The following is a 17,439-nucleotide window of genomic DNA, read 5'->3' on the forward strand; positions in this document are numbered from 1 at the left end:
CATAATGATAAACGGATCACCTATCACAAAGCTAACAGAGGGAAAATTCTTAGGAATCCACCTTGATAATAGACTCAAATTTCATACACATATACAACAAATTTCTAAGAAAATTTCCAAGACTGTAGGCATACTATCGAAGATACGGTACTATGCTCCACAGTCAGCCCTCCTGGCCCTATATCACTCTCTTATTTACCCCTATCTCACCTATGGAATTTGTGCATGGGGCTCAACAACAAGTAACCATCTCAGACCACTAATTACCCAACAAAAGGCTGCAGTTAGAATGATAACAAATTCTCACTATAGGCAACACACTCCACCAATATTCAATACACTAAACCTATTCACCATACAAAACATTCATACTTATTACTGCACCTATTACATACATAGAACACTTAACTCTGATATTAACCCTCCCCTCAAACATCTCCTTGCCAACCTCAACAGAACACATGACCATAACACAAGGCACAGATCACTCTTTGATGTTCCTCGTGTCCATCTCACACTATGCAAAAACTCAATGCACATAAAAGGCCCTAAAATCTGGAACTCATTACCTGTAAATATAAAAGAAACACTACCTGTTTATAAATTCAAGTCTCTTCTCAAAGATCACTTACTCACCCAAAACCAAATAAATACTGAATAACTGAACCTTATAAATTGTATATCTTAAATATTTCTCACAATTATATCACATAAATGTTAAACCTAAAACCCAATCTAACTTTATTATTTTTTAAATACACTACCTAACAGAATACTCCATTCTACTGAATGTACAACAATGCATACAACCATATGACCTGTCTTTGTAATACTCACTTGTGCTTTATAGTAATCTGTTTACATTAAAGTTTTATCACCGATGTCATCATTGCTTAGTTCATCTTAAGTTAATTTTAAGCCAGCCCGTAATGCTATGCATAGTATAAGTGGCTTTGGCATACTGCTCTTTTCTGTATTTTTTGTACCTCTGTATGTGTGCACAAATTTTTAAATAAATAAATAAATAAATACATTCCCCTCTTTGCCTCCAAGGACAAAGTTCTTTGTCTCTACAGACTCCTAAGTGCACCATTTTCCCCTCATCAATTCTATGATTCACCTCATCTTTCATAGACCCATCCGCTGACACGTCCACTCCCAAATATCTGAATACATTCACCTCCTCCATACTCTCTCCCTCCAATCTGATATCCAATCTTTCATCACCTAATCTTTTTGTTATCCTCATAACCTTATTCTTTCCAGTATTCACTTTTAATTTTCTTCTTTTGCACACCCTACCAAATTCATCCACCAATCTCTGCAACTTCTCTTCAGAATCTCCCAAGAGCACAGTGTCATCAGCAAAGAGCAACTGTGACATCTCCTACTTCATGTGTGATTCTTTATCTTTTAACTCCACGCCTTTTGCCAAGACCCTCGCATTTACTTCTCTTATAACCCCATCTATAAATATATTAAACAACCATGGTGACATCACACATCCTTGTCTAAGGCCTACTTTTACTGGGAAATAATTTCCCTCTTTCCTACATACTCTAACTTGAGCCTCACTATCCTCGTAAAAACTCTTCACTGCTTTCAGTAACCTACCTCCTACACCATACACCTGCCACATTGCCCCCCTATGAAAGTTGTTAGTGGTAATTGAATACAAAAACAGATACATGTACTAATCTAAATTTCATTGTTACAGGGATGTTCCTGTCACTGACATGGCATGTTCATTCATTGGCTGAAGCTCAGCATCCTTTTTCTGTCTCCACTATTTTCTCACACTACAGTACACTCTCACACACCCACCCACTCCTCACATTCACTCTCACACCCACCCACCCACCCACCCTCCCACCCACCCCTCCCTCCCACCCACTCACCCACCCTCCCTCCCTCCCTCCCTCCCTCCCACCCATCCACCCTCCCGCCCTCCCGCCCACCCATCCACCCTCTCTCCCTCCCTCCCTCCCCCCCACCCTCCCTCCCCCCCCTCCCTCCCTCCCTCCCTCCCTCTCTCCCTCCCTCCCTCCCTCCCTCCCTCCCCTCCCTCCCACCCACCCACCCACCCATCCACCCTCCCTCCCTCCCTCCCACCCACCCACCCTCCCTCCCACCCACTCACCCACCCTCCCTCCCTACCTCCCTCCCACCCTCCCACCCTCCCTCTCTCCCTCCCCTCTCCCTCCCTCCCTCCCTCCCACCCACCCCCCACCCACCCACCCACCCACCCTCCCTGCCACCCACCCACCCACCCCCCCACCCACTCACCCTCCCTCCCTCCCTCCCTCCCTCACACCCATCCACCCTCCCTCCCTCACACCCATCCACCCTCCCTCCCTCCCTCCCACCCATCCACGCTCCCTCCCTCCCTCCCTCCCACCCATCCACCCTCCTCCCCTCCCTCCCACCCTCCCACCCTCCCTCCCTCCCTCCCTCCCTCCCTCCCTCACACCCATCCACCCTCCCTCCCACCCATCCACCCTCCCTCCCTCCCTCCCTCCCTCCCCTCCCTCTCCCCTCCCTCCCCTCCCCTCCCTCCCTCCCTCCCACCCACCCACCCAAACCCTCCCTCCCTCCCTCCCCTCCCACCCATCCACCCTCCCTCCCTCCCTCCCACCCATCCACCATCCCTCCCTCCCACCCTCCCACCCTCCCCTCCCCTCCCCTCCCACCCATCCACCCTCCCTCCCTCCCTCCCACCCATCCACCCCTCCCTCCCACCCTCCCACCCTCCCCTCCCTCCCACCCTCCCACCCTCCCACCCTCCCTCCCTCCCCTCCCACCCATCCACCCTCCCTCCCTCCCACCCATCCACCCTCCCTCCCTCCCTCCCTCCCCTCCCTCCCCTCCCTCCCTCCCACCCACCCACCCACCCACCCACCCTCCCTCCCTCCTCCCTCCCACCCATCCACCCTCCCTCCCTCCCACCCACCCTCCCTCCCACCCTCCCACCCTCCCTCCCTCCCCTCCCTCCCCTCTCTCCCTCCCTCCCTCCCTCCCACCCACCCACCCACCCACCCTCTCTCTCTCTCTCTCTCTCTCTCTCTCTCTCTCTCTCTCTCTCTCTCTCTCTCTCTCTCTCTCTTTCCTTTCCTTATCTTACAGCTCACTACTGTTTTACATGTTACAATGTTCTCTCTGTCCAGTATTGTCTCCAGAACCAACTGTTATGAAAAATAAATTTCATTATTAGGAAACAATGGACAGGGAGCAATAATGTATACCCTCTCCCCACTACTAGTCCATTAATTAGAGGGGTCACTATACTATATCTAGAATGAGATTTAAAAGAAAGTGGAATACACAGATTATGATTTCAGTAGTAAAGTTATAGTGAATGAATTTAATGAGAATATTTTTAGTGAGAAATATGAGCAGTTTTTGAACAGTATAATTATTGGGACATTGTAATTACTATATTTATTTAATGAATTATGTTCTATATAATAATGTAATGTTAATTAGCAGATATGAATGACTTATTATAACAATGGTATTTTGCAGGTGAATTGTAATGTCTGTATTTCACATTTCAGGTTTACTCGAGAAGTAATGGCCCTCTATGCTTTAGCCATTATTGAAGTAACAATAGCAGCAGTTGTAACTCTGCTTGTGACAGAACCATATGGATCCTTCAGCATTCGTTCATGTAAAGTACGAAAGCTAGCTGACTGGTATCCACTTTTTCACAACCCAAATCCTAACTATGAGGGTGTGTTGCACTGCACACAGGAAGCTGTTTATCCATTGTAAGTTTATTATTTTTTGTTGCTTGTTTGAGTTTATTGTTTTCAGCATAAAAGTCTAAATGTGACCCTAGAAATATTTTTATCTCACAGTGGAAGGTAATGGCTACATGAATATGCAGAGTGAGCAGTATTAGATTTGATCAGTTATTTATTGTTATATAGCTCAGGAATTAAATGCAATCAGTGTGTTTCTCTTTGCTCTTTTATATACAGTAGTTTTTTTTATTTTTTAGCATTGAAAAGATCTTTAAAAGCTTCTTTATTTATTTATTCATAGGGTTAAGATATTGTTTGTAGCTTGTGTGTTATATTAATTCCTTGAGGGTCCATGCCATTGTTCTACGGCTTTGAAGCCAGGGTTCGTGCCATTGTTCTACACCATGAGCTCAGCTCACCCAGATAAGCTGTGAGTGGTAAATTTGGGCCTAGAATATGAAAGAATGGGTCTATGTGGTAAGTGTGCACCATATAAAGAAAGTCCTGCATCATGCAGTGCATAATGAGAAAAAAACTGCGACAGTGTTTTGGGTTTAAAACCGCAGTTTTGCTGTGTATTTTCGTATGTTTTTTATTGTATTCACGGATTCTTGGTCTCATTTGATAGAATGGAAGATATGTTACAGAAATATAGATGATTTTGATTGGTTTTAGGACTGATAATAGCTTGAAATTGAGCTCAAAGTAGGGGAAATGTTAAATTTTTGCTGATATTCAAGAGTGAACAAATCACATCACGCATCCAGTACATATCAACTGGTATATCTGATATGCATTCACGAAGGTGCTGATATTATTTATACAATTATTACAATATTTCATGCGTGTCATATGAGGCAGCTAAAATGCCAGGAGCAATGGGCTAGTAACCCCTTCTGTAAACATTTACTAAAAAAGAGAAGAAGAAAAACTTTATAAAACTGGGATGTTTGAATGTGTGTGGATGTAGTACGGATGAAAAGAAGAGATGATTGCTAATGTTATGAATGAAAAGAAATTGGATGTCCTGGCCCTAAGCGAAACAAAGCTGAAGGGGGTAGGGGAGTTTCGGTGGGGAGAAATAAATGGGATTAAGTCAGGAGTATCTAAGAGAGTTAGAGCTAAGGAAGGGGTAGCAATAATGTTGAAGGATCAGTTATGGAAGGAGAAAAGGGAATATAAATGTGTGAATTCAAGGATTGTGTGGATCAAAATAAGGGTTGGATGCAAAAAGGGGGTCATAATAAGTGTGTATGCACCTGGAGAAGCGAGGAGTGTAGAGGAGAGAGAGAGATTTTGGGAGATGTTAAGTGAATGTATAGGAACCTTTGAACCAAGTGAGAGAGTAACTGGGGTAGGGGACCTAAATGCTAAAGTAGGAGAAACATTTAGAGAGGGTGTGGTAGGTAAGTTTGGAGTGCCAGGTGTAAATGAAAATGGAAGCCCTTTGATTGACCTATGTATAGAAAGGGGTTTAGTTATAGGTAATACATATTTAAAAAAAAGAGGATAAATAAGTATAAAAGATATGATGAAGGGTGTAATGACAGTTTGTTGGACTATGTATTGGTAGATAAAAGACTGTTGAGTAGAGGGGCCACAGATATATCAGATCACTTTTTAGTTGTAGCTCTAGTGAGAGTAAAAGGTAAATGGGATACAAGGAGAATAGAAGCATCAAGTAAGAGAGAGGTGAAGGTTTATAAACTAAAAGAGGAAGCAGTTAGGATAAGATATAAACAACTATTGGGGAATAGATGGGCTAGTGAGAGTATAGGCAATGGGGTCGAAGATGTATGGGGTAAGTTTAAAAATGTAGTGTTAGAGTGTTCAGCAGAAGTTTGTGGTTACAGGAAAGTGGGTACGGGAGGGAAGAGGAGCGATTGGTGGAATGATGATGTAAAGAGAGTAGTAAGGGAGAAAAAGTTAGGATACGAGAGGTTTTTACAAAGTAGAAGTGATGCAAGTAGGGAAGAGTATATGGAGAAGAAAAGAGAGGTTAAGAGAGTGGTGAAGCAATGTAAAAAGAGAGCAAATGAGAGAGCGGGTGAGATGTTATCAACAAATTTTGTTGAAAATATGAAAACGTTTTTGAGTGAGATTAACAAGTTGAGGAAGCCTAGGGAACAAATGGATTTGCCAGTTAAAAATAGAAGAGGAGAGTTATTAAATGGAGGGTTAGAGGTATCGGGAAGATGGAGGAAATATTTTAAGGAATTGTTAAATGTTAATGAAGATAGAGAAGCTGTGATTTTGTGTATAGGGTAAAGAGGAATAACAGCTTGTAGGAGTGAGGAAGAGCCAGTTGTGAGTGTGGGGGAAGTTCGTGAGGCAGTGGGTAGAATGAAAGGGGGTAAGGCAGCTGGGATTGATGGGATAAAGATAGAAATGTTAAAAGCAGGTGGGGATATAGTTTTGGAGTGGTTGGTGCTATTATTTAATAAATGTATGGAAGAGGGTAAGGTGCCTAGGGATTGGCAGAGAGCGTGCATAGTTCCCTTGTATAAAGACAAAGGGGACAAAAGAGAGTGCAAGAATTATAGAGGGAGAAGTCTGTTTAGTTCTAAGTAGTAGGTTAGTAGACAGCATCTACCTAGGGAGGCACTACCGTCCTACCAAGTGAGTGTAAAACGAAAGCCTGTAATTGTTTTACATGATGGTAGGATTGCTGGTGTCCTTTTTTCTGTCTCATAAACATGTAAGATTTCAGGTATGTCTTGCTACTTCTACTTACACTTAGGTCACACTACACATACATGTACAAGCATATATATATATACACAACCCTCTGGGTTTTCTGCTATTTTCTTTTTAGTTCTTGTTCTTGTTTATTTCCTCTTATCTCCATGGGGAAGTGGAACAGAATTCTTCCTCCGTAAGCCATGCGTGTTGTAAGAGGCGACTAAAATGCCAGGAGCAAGGGGCTAGCAACCCCTTCTCCTGTATAAATTACTAAATTTGAAAAGAGAAGCTTTTGTTTTTCTTTTTGGGCCACCCTGCCTCAGTGGGATGCGGCTGGTTTGTTGAAAGAAGTAGTAGTCTGTTGAGTATACCTGGTAAAGTGTTTGGTAGGGTTATTATTGAAAGAATTAAGAGTAAGACAGAGAGAAGGATAGCAGATGAACAAGGAGGCTTTAGGAAAGGTAGGGGGGTGTGTAGACCAAGTGTTTTCATTGAAACATATAGGTGAACAGTATTTAGATAAGGGTAAAGAGGTTTTTGTGGCATTTATGGATTTGGAAAAGGCATGTGACAGGTGGATAGGGAAGCAATGTGGCAGATGTTGCAGGTGTATGGTTTAGGAGGTAGGTTACTGAAAGCATTGAAGTTTTTACAAAGATACTGAGGCTCAGGTTAGAGTATGTAGGAAGGAGGGAGGTTATTTCCCAGTAAAAGTAGGCCTTAGACAAGGATGTGTGATGTCACCATGGTTGTTCAATATATTTATTGATGGGGTTGTAAGAGAAGTAAATGCGTGGGTCTTGGCAAGAGGCGTGGAGTTAAAAGATAAAGAATCAAGCACAAAGTGGGAGATGTCACAGTTGGTTTTTGCTGATGACACTGTTCTCTTGGGAGATTCTGAAGAGAAGTTGCAGAGGTTGGTGGATGAATTTGGTAGTTTATGTAAAAGAATAAAATTAAAAGTGAATATAGGAAAGAGTAAGGTTATGAGGATAACAAAAAGATTAGGTGATGAAATATTGGATATCAGATTGGATGGAGAGAGTATGGAGGAGGTGAATGTATTCAGATATTTGGGAGTGGACATGTCAGCAGATGGGTCTATGAAAGGTGAGGTGAATCATGGAATTGATGAGGGGGAAAAGGGTGAGCGGTGCACTTAGGAGTCTGTGGAGACAAAGAACTTTGTCTTTGGAAGCGAAGAGGGGAATGTATGAGAGTATAGTTGTACCAACACATTTATATGAGTGTAAAGCATGGGTGATAAATGTTGAAGCGAGGAGAAGGCTGGAGGCAGTGGTGCTGTCATGTCTGAGGGCAATGTATGGTGTGAATATAATGCAGAGAAAATATTATTTTAGTGCTAGAGGAAATGTTATTTTAGTGCCAAGAATGCCTGCATTGTTTATTCTGGACACTATTTTGAAGTTGGAATATTTTGAAATTTGTGTGAAATTGGCCAAATTACCAAATTCTTATCGCTTTTTGGATAGTTGAAATAGTTGATTGGGCAGTTTCTTGTGCTCACTTGATAAAATGGAAGGCATCTAGTGAAATAGCTAATTATTTGGTCAACTGGTACAATGTAATTGGCCTAAAATAGGAATCAGTGAGCAAAATCGCTGATGCGTAAATAATGCTGACACAGCAAAATTCGTGATAGCGTAACTTCGTCAGTTTTCCATCAATTTTCGTACGTTTTGTTTTATTACCTTCAGAAAAAAATTCTCTACCATTTCATAAAAAAATTCTTTTTTTTTTAAATTCTTGGGCCCTGTGGACGAGTTTCAGATTAGAGGTCTGGACTGTGAATGGGTTAAGAACTATGTATAAGACTGTATGGTTGAACCCAGAATTTCACAGCTTTCCAAATTTTGGTTATTCAACATTTTTATTGAGGTTTTCTTCTGCAAATAGCTTTGATTGTCCATTTTTTTTTATTGCACATGCTTTGCTTTGTGCATTACCTCTAAATTGAAAATCAGTCATAGAATTTTGTTCAAATTTGCACTCCCAAAACCAGATTTTTTTTCTTTCTTTACATATTTTTTTTTATACCACACCAGCTACCTCCCATCAAAATAGGGTGACCAAAAAAAAGGAAACACATTCACCATCATTCACTCAATAGCTGTGTTGCCAAAACTCTGTAGACACTGCAATTCAAATGACCCTTTGAGCTGTAACATCTATATCCCTCCTTTAGAGTGCAGCCACTGTATTTTCCACCTCCAGGACTTGAGTCTTGCTTACCAGTTTTCTAAAATCCCTTCGTAATTTTTACCTTCCTAGCACCCCAACAACACTTTAACCCTTTCAGGGTCCAAGGCCCAAATCTGGAGTCACGCACCAGTGTCCAAGAATTTTAAAAAAAAAAATTTGTTATTTTTTCTTATGAAATCGTAGAGAATCTTTTTGTGAAGGTAATAAAACAAAAAGTACGAAATTTGGTGGAAAATTGACGAAATTATGCTCTCGCGAATTTTGATGTGTCAGCGATATTTACGAATCGGCGATTTTGCCGACTTTGACTCCCATTTTAGGCCAATTACATTATTCCAATCAACCAAATTCTTAGCTATTTCACTAGTATTACTTCTATTCTATCGATTGAGCACAAGAAATTGCCAAGTCAACTGTTTCAACTACAAAATAAAGTGATCGGAAATTGTTAATTTGGCCAATTTAACACAAAGTTCAAAATATTCCAATTTCAAAATAGGGTCCAGAATGAACAATGTAGGCATTCCTGGCACTAAACTAACATTTCCTCTGTTCATTAGTTATGTTTTGAGGCTTTACAAATAAATTCCATTTTGATTTTTTATTCACATAATGAATTTTTATTCACACCAAAAAATAGAAGATTTACTGTTATGCAATACTGTAATAATTGTATAAATATCATCACCATATTTGTGAATGTATATTAGACCCACCAGCTGACGTGTATTAGACGTGTGAAGTCGTTTGTTTACTCTTGAATATCGGCAAAAATTTAACATTTCCGCTACTTTGAGCTCAGTTTCAAGCCATTTCCAATGCTAAAACCAATCAAAATCATCTCCATTTCTGTAATATGTCTTCCATTCTATCAAATGAGACCACGAAATCGCAAATACAACTATAAAAAACATACGAAAAAACACTGCAAAGTTGCTGTTATAATCGAAAAATCATGATTTCATTTTTTTTCTCTCATTATACACAGTGTGCTGCAGGATCTGTTTTATGTGGTGCACACATACCACATAGATGTATTCTCTCATATCTAGGCCCAAATGTACCACTCACAGTTTATCAGAGTCAGCTGAGCTCATGGCGTAGATCTACGGTTTGGACCCTGAACGTAAAGCCGTAGATCTACGGGACGGACCCTGAAAGGGTTAAGCCATGAAAATCACTTGTTTCTAGTCTCCATTCACTCCAGTTGAACATACTCATATATAGATGCTTGATGATCAGGTTTCTATTACCTAAAATATCTTTCACACCTCCCTCCAACTGTTCCTAGGAGGTTGACACTTTTCTCACTGCCATCACTGCTGGAACAATGGCAATAGTTGCTAACCTAGACAAATCATCTCTCTACTTCATTGAGGTTTTTGATGAAGTCTCTTGTGGGTACCCAAAGCTCGTAAATATTTTCTTAAACCAAGCCTGGAAAATAATGTGCTCAAACAAAAAAAATGTCAAAGCCTACTGGTAGCCTACAGGGTACTAGAAACCTCTTAAACCCTCCAAGTTAGGCAGATTACATGTTTAAGGAATAAGTTAATAGTACGATCTATCATCAAAACTGCTGTGAACGAGCAAAACAAGTGGAAAGGCAAATAACCTCACTTAATGTAAAGGGCTTTAGGCTGGAAAACACATGTGGATGCATAGTTCTCTGACTTCCTCCTTAGTCAAACTGATGAAAGGAATCAGCAACAGCTACCTGCTGTTGCTATTATCAACAGTAGAGCATTCCAACAACCTGTATCACCCAAAATTTCTGCAGTGATACTGCTCTAGCTCAGATTTCATTTGTCTTCAAGAAAAGTTTGATTTCTAACCAATATTATTGTACCCTAAAATCTTGTCTTTCAACTGTGTTCTTAGTTACCACATTAGTATTGGTAAACCTTTGATTTAACAGACTAATTGGGGCAAGCTGTGGCCTGTAGTGATGATTATGGGGGATAGATATGTGATTGTAACTATTGACCTAGCAAATTTTGTTTCATATTTCCAACATCAGTAAATGGAGGTCTGTTAAATTGTGATACTAAATTGAGGTCTGTTGTATTTAGGTTTACTATCTTCATTTCAATTATTATACCATGTACCATTTATCTGCGATCCATTATTTTCTAACATTTAATATCTTAATAAAAAATATTTTTTTGTAATTACTTTATAGTGTTATATCTCATCTTCAAAACTTTATTTTTTACCACAAATTTTCATATGCAATTTCTGTCTCTAGCTATGGCACTGTTGCTTTTGTATTCATTATTTATATGTTTATATTTTCATATTGTTGTCCTTTTTTTAAGTTAGGGGTGCAGTGATAGTAGCTTGTTAGACTGTGTTAGTAGAGAGAGGAACATAGATACGTTGGATCATTATTTAGTGGTAACTATAGTAAAATTGAGGGGTAGATGGAGTACAAGGAGAATGACATCAGTGAAAGTGAATGAACTGAAGGAGGAGACAGGGAAAGAATTTTTTTTTTCTTTTCAACAAACTGGCCGTATTCCACCAAGGCAGGGTGGCCCAAAAAGAAAAACGAAAGTTTCTCTTTTTAAATTTAGTAATTTATACAAGAGAAGGGGTTACTAGCCCCTTGCCCCCGGCATTTTAGTCGCCTTTGTAACACGCATGGCTTACGGAGGAATAATTCTGTTCCACTTCCCTATGGAGATAAGAGGAAATAAACAAGAACAAGAACTAGAAAGAAAGTAGCAGAAAACCCAGAGGGGTGTGTATATATATGCTTGTACATGTATGTGTAGTGTGACCTAAGTGTAAGTAAAAGTAGCAAGACATACCTGAAATCTTGCATGTTTATGAGACAGAAAAAAGGACGCCAGCAATCCTACTATCATGTAAAACAATTACAGGCTTTCGTTTTACACTCACTTGGCAGGATGGTAGTACCTCCCTGGGCGGATGCTGTTTACCAACCTAGTACCTAAAACAGGGAAAAATATAAGCAACTATTGGGAGAAAAGAAGTCTAAAGAGAGAGTACAAGAAATGAGGTTGAGGGAGTATGGGTAAATTTAAGAATGCAGTGCCAAAGTGTGCAGCAGAAGCTTGTGGGTTGCCAGCAGTAACAGCCTGGTTGATCAGGCAAGTACCAGACAAGTCTGGCCTGGGCTGGGCTGTGAGAGTACAGTAACTCTAGAAACCTTGCAGAGGTATATGTCAAAGGTAAAGATGAGTATAAGAGGGTGGGTGCAGGTAAGTAGAGGAATGATTGTTGGAATGATGAGGTGAAGAGGGTATTAAGGAAAAAAATTAACACATGAGATTTCACAATGTAAAAAAGTTATATACAGAAGGCAGATCATATGGAGAAGAAAAAAATGGTTAAGGGAGTGCAAAAGGAGAGCCAGTGAGAGAATGGGCAAGTCTTTTATCAGCAAATTTTGCTAAGAATAAGTAATTATTTTAAATAGAATTCAATAAAGTAAGGAAGTCTGGATAGCAAATGGACTTAGCAGGTAAGAACAAGGAAAGAGAGATGTTAGATGGGGAGGTGGAGGCACTGGAAAGATGGGTAGGATATTTTGAGTTGTTGCATATTAGTAATGAAGGGAAGACATTGGGTAGGGAGGGATAACATCATATAGGATAGTATGTGAGGCAGTGGGGAGAAATATAAGAATTATAGGGGGAGAAGCCTGTTGAATATACCAGGTAAAGTGTAGGGTAGTATTATTATTGACAGGGTCAGGGGAAAGAGAAAAAGTATTATTGTAGAGCATGAAGGATTTAGGAAGAGTAGGGGATGTGTAAACCAGGTGCTTATGTTGAATAATATAAGTGACCGGCACTTAGATATAGGTAAAGGGCTGTTTGTTGCATTTATATATTTAGTAAAGGCATATGATAGAGTGAACAAGAAAACCATGTGGCAGATGTTGAAAATGTCTGGAATAGGTGGGTGGTTGTTGAAAACAGTTAAGTGTTTTTATGTGGTTAGGTTATGTAGAGGGGACTATTTTCCAGTGAAAATAGGAGGTAGACAGTGATGTGTGATGTCACTATGGTAGTTTAATATATTTGTAGATGAGGTTGTAAAAGAAATGAACGCTAGGGTGTTGGGGAGACGTGTGGGATTAAAGGTTGTTGGATCTGGTATCAAGTGGGGGTTATCATAGTTGGTCTTTACTTATGACAGCTCTTTTGGAAGATTGTGAAGAGAAGTTGTAAAGGTTGGTGGATGAATTTGGGAAGGTATATAAAATTAGGTAATTAAAAGTGAATATAGAGGAACAAAGTGATTAGAGTAATAAAGATATGTTATAATTCATTTAGTTGTTTGTGTTTGGACCTTTTGCTATAATTGAAGATATTTAAACAATTACTGGTACTAAGGACACTTTTTGCAGTATTTATTGTATGGTACTGTAATTTTAAATATGGTCTGTAGGTTTTTCACTAGTATACGAGATGCTATCAAAAAGTTCCTGGACTGCCACGAAAATAATACATATGCTTACCTAATCACCTAGTTGAAATTGCCTCCTGCCAAGTACTCTCCTTGGGAGGCTATTCATTGATCCTAGTGCCATTGCCACCTCCCAGATAAATTCTGGAACTCTTGACAATGACAAGTATATTTTAGCATGATACATGTTTGTACAAAGGAGTGTAACAATTTGCAGAGCATTTCGGGCAAACTTAAGGCTAACTTAAGATCAATAAGGAAATAACAGTGCAGTAATTTTACATATTGTCATTAGGCGAGTTAATATGAATACAAGAAAATTGAATATTCAGCTTGAAGTTCATGCTATTTGGCTTTAGTAAGTTCAGTAGAGAATAAGAATAATTATAATTTTGATATAGTTATAAAAAATACAATATTACAATTTAGTAATTTAAAACAATGAAGTTGAAAGAATTTTAAGTAATGATTAAATAGTTGAGCAATCATCAAGCACAATATACAATAATGAAATTGAAACAATTTTAAGTTTGAAGTAAATGATCAAATAGTTGAGCAGTCTTAACTTATTTAGGAGTTTTTTGAGTAACTGGTAGGTATTAAGTGTTTGTCTGGTTAATTTTGGGTGATGAGGTGATTTCTCAGTAAGGCCTTAAATTGATTTACAGGCAGCAGGGGCCCTTTAGTGTGTTCAGGCAATGAATTCCAGATCTTTGGGCCCTTATGTGCATAGCATTTTTGTACACGGAGAGATGGACACAAGGGATATCGAAGAGTGATTTGTGTCTTGTATTATGCCTGTGTGTTCTGTTATAGTTATCAAGGAGTAGTTTGAGAGGAGGGTTAATATTTGAGTATACAGGTGGCCCTCCACATTCGTGAGTTCCACTTTCGTGAGCTTCAAACATTTGCGAATGCCCAGCCGCCCAATCATATTTATGCTTCCTCACCCTTGAAAAACTAGGGCAAGCGATGAGAATGACAGCACAGCTCAAACAATTTTTTTGCGACATAGACCCATCGATGTTGAGGGCTCTGAAGGTGATGAAAGACGTTGATAGGAGCATAATTCCCTACAAAACTCTGTTTGTAGATATGAAGAGGAAACAGTCTCAGATGCCCATCACAATGTTTTTCACGAGGAAGCCTGCCACAACTCCTGTTGCTAACTCTGACTCTAGCGGTGTCGATGATCCACCGCCTATTATTGGCAGTGACGCTGGCAGTGAAGTTAGAATCCACACACTAGACTTATCATGCCATGCAGTTACACTCCATATAATCACCTCCATTCAATTATCATCAGTAACTGCATGGCTAACTATCACCACCATTATCATCGGCATTGTCATCATCATCACAAGTCATCAGAGTTCGTCTGCCTAACCGTACGAGTGATGAGTGTTTTGTTTGTTGATTATTTGTTATTAAACCTTAACATGTATGTATATACAATACATGTATGTATATTACAATTGTTTATGGTTCAGTAGGTTAAGGAAGCAGTATTGTTAGGCTAAGTAAATGCTATTATTATATTTCCCTACAACATATTTGTGCACCAAACATTCGTGAATTTTCAACATTCGTGAGGTTCTTGATTCCCTAACCCTCACGAATGTGGAGGGCCCTGTAATGTTCTGTGTGTGTAGTAGGCACAATAATAAGTGTGGATGTTTTATGTATTAAGCAAGTTAATGCTCTTAAAAAGCAGTGAAGTGTGCTGTCTAGTGCAGGAGTTGGTAATCAGTTGCACTGCAGCTTTTTGTTGGGTTGTGCCCCATGCACAAATGCCATAGGTGAGGTAAGGGTAAATGAAAGAGTGGTAATGGTGTGTAGTGCGGCCTGTCATTTCTGCTTTAATCTTCTCCATGTCATTAAAACACCACTCTGTCTTTTTTTTTTTTTTAAGAAGAGAAAGAAGTCACAGGGGGCTAGACCTAGAGACTAAGGAGGGTGAGGGATGACAGCCAAGTTGTTTTTGGCTAGAAAATGATGACTGGTTTTGAGTAAACAAACTGGCACAAATTTCACAGCCACTCACTTCATGTTCAAATTTGCAGTCAGAATGTTTTAACTCAACCCATAAGAAATTCCCACAGCACTTGCAATGTCCTGGATTCTCTGATAACGATCTTTGTGAACATCCTTCTTTTTTTCTTTTTCTTTTTTTTAATGACATCTGTTTTTAACATTGATGGATGACCAGAGTGTTCATCCCATCATGATCATCATCATGTTCATTCATTCCACTTTGAATTGAGAAGACCATTCAACGCACCGTGTCCGACCCATTGGTTCATTGCCAAATGCTTAACTCACTGACATGACAAAACAATGCCCATCCAGCCTCACCAAAAAGACCAACTACACTGAAACTTGCCACACTACTTCAAAAGGAGTGTATGTAATGATTGATCTTCGCCGCCACCGTATTTAACCTGGGAAGTGTGCCAAAATTTGAGTCCAGGACATTTTTGATAGCACCTTGTATGTGTTGCTGAAGTAGTAGTTTTGTTGGGTGAATATTTGTATGCATAAACAATGGAGGATATAGGAATGTAACAGTTGTGGATATCAAATGAAATAATGTAAGAGAATGCTGTAGCTAAAGCAGATTAATGAGGTTCAAGCAATATTTTTAGAAATATGGATTCTGAAACGCAAAATTAATTCATATCTGAAACAATTTATTTTAAACTCAGAATTTGGGATATTCGCAGATTCTGAATTCATGGGAACCTCTAGGAACGTAATCCCAGAATTGTTTGATTTAACTGCACAGTATTTAATTAGGTATTGTTCATTAAAAAGGTAAAATTTGTTAAACATTTTTCTTCCAGATATTCTATGGTATTTGTGTTTTACACCCTCTGTTTGCTGGTGATGTTGATGATAAGGCCATTCCTTTCATCAAAACTTTTGCCAGGCCGTGGAAAGTCTGCCATCTATTCAGCACTCTACTTCCTCCCAGTCCTTATTGTTATCCATGCTGTTGGAGCAGGGCTTATATGTATGTAAACAAATATTGTCATTTCCTTTTTCATAGCAACACAAACATAGCACATACAGTAAACCCTCATACAGTAGAGGAGATATGTTCTTGGATATTGGTGCCTTGTGCAAATTATTGGTATGTGAGGCTTTGAACATATGGGAAAACTAGGGTTACAGTAAAAAAAATCCTCTAAATTTGTTAAACATTTTAAATGTTTTTCTAGGTACAAATTACTGTAAATATTGAAGAAGCAAGCAAGCATCACAATTAAAATGACTTAATGCAGCATTCCCAGTTTTGAGGGTAATTTACAGTAAATTGTTCATTGAAAATGTATACTTAGTAATTTCTATACTTTTAATGTATGACTGTATTCAAATGCTGGAATGTATCTAGTGTTAAACAGAGTTTTTATTTATTTCACAATAAATACATACATTTTTTCTTTTCAGATTATTCCTTCCCATACATGGTGATCATATTGTCAGTAGTATCAAATGCTGCACATTTTGCTTTTCAGTTGGACCAGGTTAGTATTATATTATAAATATTTGTAAAAAAAATTTAGTGATCAGAGAAGTAAAGAAGCAACTCTTGTCTGTAGAAACAGTATTTTTTTTTTTTTGTGGGAAAGTATATAAATTATGTTGTTTACTCTCTTCAGGCCCCTGAGTTACTGTGAGCACATTCAAAGCAATCACTTTGCTTATTACCAAAGTTGCTGTAGTCTTAATTTTTTATGTCTGATTCCCATTTTCTGTCATGTCATTCCATCTTCTGTATTGTCCAGTCTTTTGCTGTGTTGTCCTAATCTGCTGTGTTGTTCCCTCTTGTTTCACATTCTGCAGTGTTCTATCTTCTGCCATATTGTCCCATCTTCTGCTGTGTTGTCCTGTCTTCTGCCATGTTCTATCATCTGTTTTGTTCTCTTAAGTTCCCTTGTCTTATGTTAGGTAATAAATTCAAGTGTGTCAGGGTGATGACTGTGAAGATAAAATTACACATAATAGGGATGTGACAGTACTTGCACATCTGAAAAAGTAATATAGCACACTGTTCAGTGATTTATATAATAAATTTCTTCTTTTCCATCTTATTGATTTTTCTGTTTCCTTTTGCTTATCTTTACTAATCTTTGTCATTTTTTCTTGCATTTTTTTTTTTTGAATTCCTGTAGTATTTCATGTGTTCCTGTCACAGATTGTGTAAGCATTTATTTGCTTTTGTTCCACTGTTTTACCACTTCCTTTGTTATTATAGTAGACATGTCCAAGAAGTGCATGGTGTATTTTTATCATCATGCTGTCTTAACCCTTTCAGAGTCCGTGCCGTAGATCTACGGCTTTACGTTGA

At 39.1% G+C, this 17,439-nt stretch overlaps 1 protein-coding gene across 2 annotated transcripts in view; it reads left to right on the forward strand.

Annotated features, from left to right (window-relative positions):
* The window catches only part of LOC128691186 (JNK1/MAPK8-associated membrane protein), a 60,414-nt gene that overhangs the window by 25,293 nt on the left and 17,682 nt on the right, over positions 1-17,439 (forward strand). For both annotated transcript variants that reach the window (XM_070089066.1, XM_070089067.1), the window contains 3 exons: positions 3,555-3,767; positions 15,932-16,101; positions 16,539-16,615. In XM_070089066.1, the coding sequence (XP_069945167.1) occupies positions 3,555-3,767; positions 15,932-16,101; positions 16,539-16,615 (460 nt within the window). The remainder of the gene's footprint in view (positions 1-3,554; positions 3,768-15,931; positions 16,102-16,538; positions 16,616-17,439) is intronic.

Source organism: Cherax quadricarinatus, chromosome 27 (genome assembly GCF_038502225.1).
Source record: "Cherax quadricarinatus isolate ZL_2023a chromosome 27, ASM3850222v1, whole genome shotgun sequence".
Taxonomy (NCBI): Eukaryota; Metazoa; Arthropoda; class Malacostraca; order Decapoda; family Parastacidae; genus Cherax; species Cherax quadricarinatus.